The sequence below is a fragment of the Prionailurus viverrinus genome, chromosome A1, assembly GCF_022837055.1.
Source record: "Prionailurus viverrinus isolate Anna chromosome A1, UM_Priviv_1.0, whole genome shotgun sequence".
Taxonomy (NCBI): Eukaryota; Metazoa; Chordata; class Mammalia; order Carnivora; family Felidae; genus Prionailurus; species Prionailurus viverrinus.
The window spans coordinates 57,555,420-57,566,126 of NC_062561.1; the positions used below are offsets into that span (position 1 = coordinate 57,555,420).

General features: G+C 38.7%; 1 protein-coding gene across 1 annotated transcript; it reads right to left on the minus strand.

Annotated features, from left to right (window-relative positions):
- Window positions 1-6,628: 6,628 nt before the first annotated feature.
- On the minus strand, window positions 6,629-9,452 carry SLITRK1 (SLIT and NTRK like family member 1). The gene is made up of 2 exons (XM_047868099.1): window positions 9,446-9,452; window positions 6,629-8,952 (listed from the first exon to the last, which is right to left on the minus strand). Exon 2 carries the CDS (start codon window positions 8,897-8,899, stop codon window positions 6,809-6,811), a length of 2,091 nt encoding a protein of 696 aa, XP_047724055.1. The 5' UTR covers window positions 8,900-8,952; window positions 9,446-9,452; the 3' UTR covers window positions 6,629-6,808.
- Between the last annotated feature and the right edge of the window lie 1,255 nt (window positions 9,453-10,707).

Consider the following 10,707-nt stretch of genomic DNA (forward strand, 5'->3'; position numbering starts at 1 on the left):
ACCCTGCTTGTTATGTCTTAATGTCTAATTATACCAAATACCATCTGTGACATGAAATTCGATTGTTAAAGAAATGACCATTCTAGTGAAAAATACAAATGTCATAAAACCAGTTTTGCTGAAAAATAACAAAATATAACATTTTCTGACTCCAATAATAATAATAATAATAAACTCTCATTAAAGCATATATTACGACACCAGAAAACATTTACTCATTCAGGAAACAGAGGGATTAACAGCATTAAACCCTTTGCTGTGTGATTTCATTTCTTTAGATTTATCTGATAATGAAGTAAACTAATTTAGATTCATTATTTAGGAACCCTGAAAAGTTCACTAACATTAATTTACAATTCCGTGATGACAAATGGTACTTAACCATATTCTGTATAAGCTACCAAAATACAAACTGGTGCTAAATATATCCAATTAGATAAAGTTAACTGGACTCAGAACTGAATCAGATTAGCTATAGAAATTATGTAACTGAACAGAAATTAGCAAATGATTATTATATGATACCATTTCATATATTATACAACAAAATATTTTAGATATAATAATTTAGTCACGTAGGATTACTTGTAACTATAAAAATAATTATTTTAATAAATAAAAATGCCTGAACTAAAACATGTGGATTCTACTATAGTGTATAGGCAATGACATTGTTTTAAATTCATTCACATTTTGCAATCTTATTATTTTATGGCAGTGGTACAAAGTTCTTTGTGTGTGTATATATATATTATATTTATAATATATATATTAATATTCAAATCATATTGCTATTATAATAATGAGCATTACTTTCTCATATCATGTACAGTTCAAAAACGTTAAAAAGATCTTGATTTAAAAGAGGAAAGTATACAATAAATATCACAGAGTCTGGTAAGAGCTATTATTGTTTATGGTAACAGTGGCCCTTTACACTCATCTCCCTTTCCTGGGAGGCACAGACTGCTTCTCTGATAGCAGTATGGATTAGCCATTTATCATCTATATTTGAGGCACTTCTCATTTTTCACTATATATTGACTTTTTCTATCGATATGCTGCAGCTAAACATGTTTCCTTCCTGTATTCTTCTGCCAAGAAATGAAATGGAATTAGAAGCAAAGGGAATAAGGCATAGAAGCAAGTAAATGTATGATTTTGCTTACTGCTTCCTGCATGTTAAACCTTTGGACTATACTACTAAGTAACTGAATATTAGCTTTCAGTAAACAACACATAGCTATGGGATTATTAGCTTTACAGCACAATTATAAAAGAATATTAATATTTTATTAAAGTGACTAATCTATTTTATGTATATAAACAACACAAATCAAAGCTAAGAACCAAGGACAACTATTCTGAAATTCTTATGATATCATAAAATACCTTATTAAATTTCCTAAACTTATTTGATTTCTCAAACAATTAAAATTAAAAAATGATCATTCACTTATGGTAAAATCGCTTTGTTTCTTTTTAGAGTGATTAGATAAAAAACTCGTAACTGAAGTTACAAAATTGCAGACATTATTCCCATTTTACAGAAAAAGATATAAAACTAGTGGATAATTAAAGTACTGCTTTCATTTAAAAATATCATTTTAAGATTTTCAACTATTTGCATAACAACTAATAAAGCTGATGTGACCATTGCACTTTTCCAAATGGCTAAAAACCTAAACTACTTCAAAGAAAGAAACACAAAATTTTCTAGTAGTATTCTAAGAATTGCCAATGGTGTACCATTCTACAATTACAAGGATGGATATAGTTCAGCTTTGTAGGTTGTAAACTCCTTGAGGTGAGAAATGCCTTATTCTCTTTTCCCAAAAGAGTTTTCCCAGTATTTTTCATGTAGCAATTGCCCAATTAATGTTGCCAATTGAATATTTAGGTTCTTACTCATTCAAAATTCTTTAAACTATTAGATAATTCTTTTCTTGCACACCTCAGGCAAAGTTCAAGTTGGAAATATAGTTATATTTCAAGTATGTGATATAGCATATCACAAATAAATGGATGGGAAAGAGTAATTAATTAGATAATTGAGGTCTAAGCCATATACTGTAATTGCTGGTCAATTGAGGCCAAAGAGTTATATTGGGCTTCAATAATCAAAGATGATTTCTTCAGTCGTTCATTTCATTATAAAATTTTAGTTCTAAATACTTAATCTTTTTTTTTTTCTTAATGATTCAATTTTTTTGACAGCAATTTTGGGTTACAGCAGAGTCAATACTGGTTCAGATTTCAGGATTGCTCTGTTTTTAACATGTGTTTTCATGGAACCATTTAGTGCTATATCTGTAAGTTTTGATACCAAGAAGAAAGTCCTGAATGTCCTGTGTATTACTTTTTATAACAACAATAATAATATTTTTGGTAAATTTTTAGGAAGAAGAAAATGTCAGGGGATTATATGAAACATTTATTTTTAGTCTTCTTCTTATTTTTATGGTTCAGGGCCAAACTGAAGCAAATCCTATACATTAAAAATCTTGAGTATACATTTGTTATATCTACTGACACCATAGAGAGTTTATCTTTCATGAATTAAATAATATGTTGCATTTGAATAATACCTACTAAAATGAAATCTTAATCACAGTTTATATTTCCATTTTTCTTCAAATAGCTTACATATTAAAAAAATAGTATTTATAAATTAGCTAGCAAAAGAGCTGAATTAGAAACCACTCTACTTAATATTCTACCAACACATTAAAAACACACACTTCCTGTGTTCACCCTTGCAAATTTATCCACCTCTCTGTACATACCAAATAACACTTATTAGCAACCTGGAAAAAGCTAAATTAACAAACTGTCCTTGGAATTACCAATATAATTTTTAACACATTAAAATGCCTGATAATTCTAATTATATCTGACATAAAAACTATTAAGAAAGAGAATCCTGTTATGTTAATGTTAGATCAGCTATTCCAGCTTCCTCTGAGTAAACATGTAAAAATGGTTAAACAATAAATTTCTATGGCAACAACTTAAATTCTAGGATATTCTTAGTTACAGCAGCAACCACAGAAGCTACTACTTTCTTTAAAGCAATGGAACTAAACAACATACCTCCTTTTTTCCTCCTTTTCCATCTGGCATAACTAAAATCTCTTACTTTGATGAATTAAATATGATTTAATTGGAAACAAGATATCTAAACTAATTCACATGGCAGCTAGTTATATGAACATTTTACATAAAGGCAACAACAACGTAGGCACTTGTAAATGAAAGTTATGTGCTAAGACCATATGTATTATGTATCCTGAAAACTAAACTAATACATAATATATATTACCTTAAACCAAAACGAACATATATGGTTATATATTAGCTTATATATATAATTGCAATAGAGATACTTTATCAAAATAAAAAATTCTCTAAATAATGAATGTTCTTTTACATTAAATCATTGAATACCTTTTCTACATGGATTTTTAACATATATTAGTGTTTATTAAAATATTTGATAATTCTAATATTTTTAGAACCAATGAATAGAAAATTTAATGATTTTAATTTGTATAATTGATAAATGCCTATAGCAATTCATCTTTTTTCTTTTATGTTGCCTTTTTATACATTCTTGGAGAACACACTAAAGTTATCTCCTCTAAATGTAGGGCAATTTTCTTTTGCTGCAAGGCATATTGGAAATATAAAGAGCTCCCTATACATACTCAATTAAGAAGATACAACTTGGGTTTTTGACTTGTTATAAAGTATTTCTACAGCTCTGTGTATTTCTTAAGGATACTCTTCTTTAAGAGTTTATCCTGCTAAATATATATGACCATTCCATTCAAACAATGAGGTTTGGTAGGGCAAAGAAAATTGAGTTAAAATACCACTTCAGTATCTACCAGTTACGATCTGAGTTATTGCTTACTCTCCTCAATTTTCTCATCAGTATAATGGAAATAGCAATATTGTGATACATTATCACAGTATTTGTCAAATGTATTTGTGAGGGTTAAATAATTATGTAAACTATTTAGCACATGGCTGGCTCACTCAAAGATGTTAAAGCAGTATTTAAAAACTAAGTTTACTCTTTAAACTTTGGCCTCTATATCGTAATTTATTTTTAATTAGTATGAACAACAGTTCTTGCCCCAGTGAAGACCTTCTAGGAGAAGTTCTAGTTTCCTGACTTAGACTAATCATGTATTAGTTTTAAACATTACTATCATGCTTCACTAGATATCTTTTAATATCACTTCCCACCAGAGATGTAGAATATCTACATTTAAGGTCATAATATTGCTGAGTATACGACTCTTCCCCTCCTCTCCAACTTTTCCATTACAAATAAATCTATTGATTGCTTATAGGGAACCCAGTTGTACTCTCCAAAAAAAGAATTCAGTCCTTCATAAGAAAAAAATAAATAAATAAACAGCCCATAATATTTGTCAGAGGATAGTAGGTTACAATTTCATCACTATGAAATGCAATCCACAAAAAAAGAATCAAGAGAGAAAATGATGAATGGCCTTAGGTATAGTCATAGTTTATAATAAAGATTTTATTTAAAAACTGTTAAAATAAATAATACATATCTAGAACATCACTGTTCTGGGAAATTACTTCTCTTTAGAATATGAGCTCTAGAAGGCAAATCTTACTACTACTGCTCTGGGAGTTTTCATTAGCTGATTTACAATCATATATATATATATATATATATATATATATATTTTTTTTAATCTGTGGTCTGCAGTCTTTTAATACACTTCTCCAAGGTGGATATGTGGTGGAATGCAGACCCCCATCAATATGTGTAGTTTTGCTTGCTGTTTGTCCCTTAACTGCTGATAAATAGACTGCTTAGAAATCCCAGAGGGATATGATTGAGGCCAGGTTACACTGGCTCATAAAATTCAAACAGTTCAATGCTTTTCTTGTTAATTACTAGGCCACAACCAGAAATCCGAACGATGGGAGAGAAACACTTCTTTAGGATAATGATTGATTTTCATAAAGATGAGTGCTTTAACAAATTTCAGTATGCAGTTGTTGGGGCGGGGAGGGTGGGTGGGCACTAATTAGTTTTACCGTTTTCAGCAGATGTTGAATTCAAAACGCCAGCAGCATCTCAAATGCCAGTCATTAGGGCTGTCTTTCATCGAAGAGTGCTGACCAATGAAATCTCCACTCTGTTTAATGAGACCGATCTAGGCAGAGTCAATTAAATCAAATCTCTACTAACATCCTTAATATATCTGCAGTGTGTGCAGCAGCAGCAGAAGCAGCAGCGAGGGATTTCCAGTATTAATAAAGGGATTCGCTGCCGCATAAGGAGAAGGGGAAAAAGGGGCGGAGGGAGGGAGGGTGTGTTGGGGAAGACCTTGCTTTACAGACTGGGGAGAGCTGGAAAACGCCCGGGTGCGGATGGAGGAGGAGGGGAGCTACGTAAAGGATGAAAAGCTAAGTAAAACGCTGAAAGAGCCTTGATGTAGTTCTAGAAGGGATCCACCCCCAACCGTCCCCCTCCCCGGTCCCTTCCACCGCAAATCCAATTTACCAGTTGCAAACATGAAGCTGGAAAAATGTAAGGACCCAGAGTTGAAAACATTTTCACTTTAATACTGAAAAAATATGCCATTATAAAATCCTCGAATAGAATTAGTAAGTTTCACGTGCTTCCTCGGTTCTTTTTTCCTACTTTATAAGTAAGATTTACACCAGCACAGAATTGCTACCATAAGATCGCAGCCTAAGCACTAGAATGACATTAATTGGTCATGCTTAACTGCCTCAAAATCTTTTTTTTTAATAATTACACTGATACTATAATAGAAATCATGGGTACTTATTTTACATTCAGATGAAAGGCATTATTGGATATGTATAGAAAAATATTCCCCCTCAAAAAAAAAATTAAAACATCACCATCAAAATAAAAGAAAGAACCCAAAACAACCCCTAAAAACTCCGCTCAACAAAATACATTTTTAACTCATAAAATGGACCGATGATTAGCCATGCAAATGTCTTAAATAAAACCTTTACATTTTTTTTTCCACAGTAAACGTACGTACGCTCTGAACTGCCTACCGATCACAAATAATGGTGAAATGGCACTTTCTGATTATACTGTGTTTTGTTTATAGAAAGTTTGATACGATGGGACTTATCAGGTAAGAGGGTGGGTGCTGTGAACGTGACGCCGTCTCCAGTCGCCGAGGAGGGCAGCGTCCCTGGAGCGCGTGGATTCCATGCGAGCCATGCAGCACTTTTTGTTTTTGTCAGAAGTCAAAGTTATTTATTTACAATACATTCATGCCTTCGTGCAACTGCCCGTCCCTGCATAGCCAACAGGGAGCCATCACGCCCCCCCCTCCTCACGGGGCTAATCCACAGGGGGAAAAATAGATATCTATCTCTCTATATAGATGTGGGGTACACGTATATATGTATAGGACCGCAGCAGACATCCCGGTCAGCCCCAACGCAGAGGGCTAGTTCTTTGAGCAGGGCCCCTGCTGGGTTTTATCAAAAGGAGCTCGCTGCAAAGAGCGATTTGGCAGCGCTCTCCCAGCTCACCACAGTCTGCTCTTTGTTTCCAGAAGGGAGCTAAGGGGTCAAACCCTCTCAGCGGAGCGAGTTCACAGTTATTTATTTACTTATGTCCATAAAGCCTTGGGGCGCGCTGGACTTGGGTCTGGGCTCCTCTGACCCCTGGGATGCCAGCCGGGTAGGGGATTGGTGGGGTGGGGTGGGGGGGGGGAGGGGGCGCATCGCCTTCCCGCTCCCCTGCTCTACCCGGGTTGGGGTCTTAGTCTGAGAGTGAGTGGGAGCCACAGTCATATACTCTGTGGGCCCCATCTGCGTTGTAAGGCCCATTGTGCCAGTAGGAAGAGTCACAGACTGTCTGTAGGGAATTAATTTCGGACGCCGAGGAGTTGGCGTCCCTTCTCTTAGATCGTTTTCTATTCCTCAGGATAAACACGAGCATGCCCACTACAGTGAAGGCGGAGGTGACAAACACCAGCAGCAGTCCCGGGACCAACACCGAGATGGACACCCTGCTGGTGTCTAGATAGGAGTTGGAGTGCGTCCCGGTCTCCGCCAACCCAGTGCTGTTTTTACTGTGCGAAGTTAGCGTGGGCGAGATCCTCGCGTACAGCTGGGGGCAGATCTCGTCATTGGAGAGGAGCATGAAATCCTTCCTAAAGAAGTTCACCGGCGTCTCACACTTGAGGTCGCTCATCAGCACTTCGGAACCCAGGCGTTCTGCCCATTGCTTAAAAGGCACAATGGTGCAGGAGCACTCCCAAGGGTTTCCGTGCAGGTCTATCTGGATGATGGAGGTTAACTGGTCCAGTACCCCTGCCACTGGAAGGTACATGAAATAATTGTTGTGCAGACTAAGCTTAGAGAGTGAGACCCCAGCGAACACGTCCACGGGCAGGGACCTCAGCAAGTTGTTGTTGAGAATGAGGATCCTTAGTTTGGGCATGGCATTGAAGGTGCCAGGAAGGATGAGCTGGATTGCATTGTACTCCACGTTCAGGTACTCGAGGTTTTGCAGCCCGGCGAATTTCTCCCGGGACAGCGTGTCCAGGTAATTGCTATCCATATACAGCCACCTGAGGTCCAAAAGGTTCTTAAAAGTGTTGTTCTCTACGGTGGCAATGTTGTTGTTGCCGAGGTCTAACAGAATGAGATTCTTGTAATCCACAAAGTGCGATTTTCGGATGCTATGTATCTTGTTATCTCGAAGGAAAAGCTCCTGCACATTGGAAAGCTTGGGCTTCAAATCAGCCAAGCTGCTCACGTTCCGGTTGTTGCAGTTCATCTTTAAACCCGACCCTGGGATGTGGTCGCAGCTGCAGCCCCCAGGGCAAGGCAAGCCATTGGTTTGGGGCTTGTTTCTGGCGCCGCCGGTCGCTATCGCAGCAGTGGGTCTTATTTTGATCTGCCAGTTGCCTGGGATCTTTGTACCTCCATTTGGAGCAGACCCTGGGGTGGCATGATCCTCTTGCCCATTTGTCTTGAAAGGAGTTGGCAGGGGGCCAGGAGCGAAGGTCTCTTCTTGGGCAGGGGGCGCCGGGAGACTGGAATCCACTCTGTTTTTCAAAGGACACAAGTCCTGTTCTGTGGTTTCATTGAGGTCTTTCCCCTGCAGTCTGGTGGGGGCTTCACAGACAACTCGGCCGATCAGAGCATTTTTGGGAATGTTTTCCAGCCATTCTTTCAGGGAGAGGAGATCACAGGTGCAGTCCCACGGGTTATCCTCTAGCAGGATCTCAGCAATGCCAGGGATTTGCTCCAAGACCTCCTCATAGGGCAGCGTTTTCAGCCTGTTTCCCCGGAGGTCGAGGTGGGTGATGGGCACATACTGGAACACGTTGGCAGGTAGGGTGCTGATGAGATTGTCATTTAAAATGAGTACCTCCAGCTTGTTCAAGTCCTGGAAGGCCCCCGGGTCTATATCCCGTAATAAATTAAAATCGGCCTGGAGGTATTCCAGATCGTCCAGACCCAGAAAAGTCTGCTTTCGAAAAGATTTGATCTTGTTGTTGTTGATGTGCAGCCTTTTCACCAGCTGCAGCCCCAGAAAAGCCCCAGGAACGATTTCATGCAAGCCATTGTTTTCCATGTGCAAACTAACCGCATTATAAAAGTTAGCAAACTCATTAGGGAAAAGTCGAGTGAGGGAATTACCATGCAGAAATAGATGGTAAAACTGGGAAGTCGGGGCGGTGAAACGCTGCAGACTTGTAAAGCCCTTTTTTTCACAGTCTACGTGCAGGTCCCCTTCTATCTCATTGCAGGAACAGATCTTCTCTTTACAAACGTCCCCTGTAACGTTTCCAGCGGCAAAACAAAGAGACGTCTCCAGCAACAGAATCCAAAGCAGCATTTTTAAAGCGAGCAATTCATTCCCGATCTCATCACAAAGTAACAGCGACCATCCTGCTCGCCACAGACACAATTCAAGTTCATTTAGTGCTCCAATGTCCGAACCCAGGGAAGGAGAAGAAAAGGGTTTGGGGGGGTGGGGGTGGATTCCTTCCTCCCTAACCCCCCCGCACTGCAACAACCCAGGCGCCAGTCAATAATTATATCCACAAACTATCCAGGCACGTAGTGCAAGGCAAGCAAAAAAGAAACAAAAAGAAACAAGAAGAAGAAGAAGAAGAAGAAGAAGAAGAAGAAGAAAGAGAAAGAAAGAAAAGTAGAAAAAATAACCCCACTCTCCCTCAACCCTTTAAAAATTACCAAAAGAAGTTAAATATATACATATAAATTAAAAATACACCCTTACAGAATCTGATCTAGTGGTCCTCACTAATCAGGAAGGGAACAATGCTAGTAATTAGAAGCAAGTGCATGTTAGAGAAACAAGCAGAGGGTTTGCAGCGTAGTACAGGCGCACTGCCTGTGCATGGCTGTGCGTCGGACTGACCTTGCCTCTCTGATACAAAGCAGGGTTTTCGGCGGCTTCTGTAGCTGAGGCGGCTGATGGAGTTCTTGCTGTGGTTGCAGGTTGCCCAGAAGTCCCCCCGAGGTGCTGTCCAGTCCCCCCGGTGCTGAAATCACGCCCGACCGAAAGGACTCACGCTGCCGAGCCAATGGCGCTGGAAAATTTCCGCAATCGCTGCGTTTTGTGGCTGTCCATCCTTTTCCTTTCCTCCCTTTCGGTCCTCTTCAGCCGTTTTTTCTGGGCTCCAGCTCTCGGTTACTAGCTCTTCTTTTCTTTTTCTCCTCTTTATTCTGCTCTTTCGGAATTACGTGGAGGGGGCGGAGGGCGGGGGGCGAGTTGTCTGAGGGAGGGAGAGAGCGCGAGAATGGGGAGGGGGTAGAAGAGAGTTGCTAAGAAGCTCTGCTTGTTCCAGCCTGGTGCACTCTGAAAGATCTGACACCCTCTGCTGATCTGCAGTAGCAAAAATCCATCTGGTGAGGGAATGCTGAAGGAAAAAAAAAATCAATCCACGTACAGGGCAAGCGTTAAAAATGTGGGCATTAAAGGCTGTCGATCCAGATAGACGCTTATTTTAAATGGATTATTTAATTCTTTTTTGCGTGCTGAAAACTTTACCCTTTCCTTTCCTTAATGACCTCACAGCCCCCACTGGCTCCAGCGTTTGGAAAGGAGTGCTTTTAAAACATTTATTTCCCAATGGCTTGAATAAAATTAGTGTCAGGGTGTCAAGCGAACAGCAATTTGAGGTAATTATACTGCACGCCATTTTCATCGGTGCTTTAAATGCATTTCTTCCGTCTCTGCAGTACAATGTTTTATGCTATTTGATGTCTTTGAAACCTTTTTTTTTTTTTTTTGGCTATGTTTAAAGTGATTATTTGGAACATATAATCGTATCATATATTTTTTTTAAATAATATACTTGGGTATGAATTTTTTGTTGCATGGATATAATTTACGCACATACTTTTTCTTTTTTAAACTTGGTATAGAATTTTAGTCAATTTGGTTGTTGAGAGTTAGGTTTCTCTGATGATATTTCTTGAATGTTATTTAAGTCTGCAGGGTGAAAATACAATGCCTGCTTGCGTCTTTGATTCCAGACCCGAAAGCTTTCACAGAGAACCGGAAAAGGAGGGAGGGAGCAGGAAAAAATCCCAATATGATTCGTGAGTGCTCTTAAAAACCCACTGGCAGACTGGCACGCGCACCACACACACACACACACACACACACACACACGC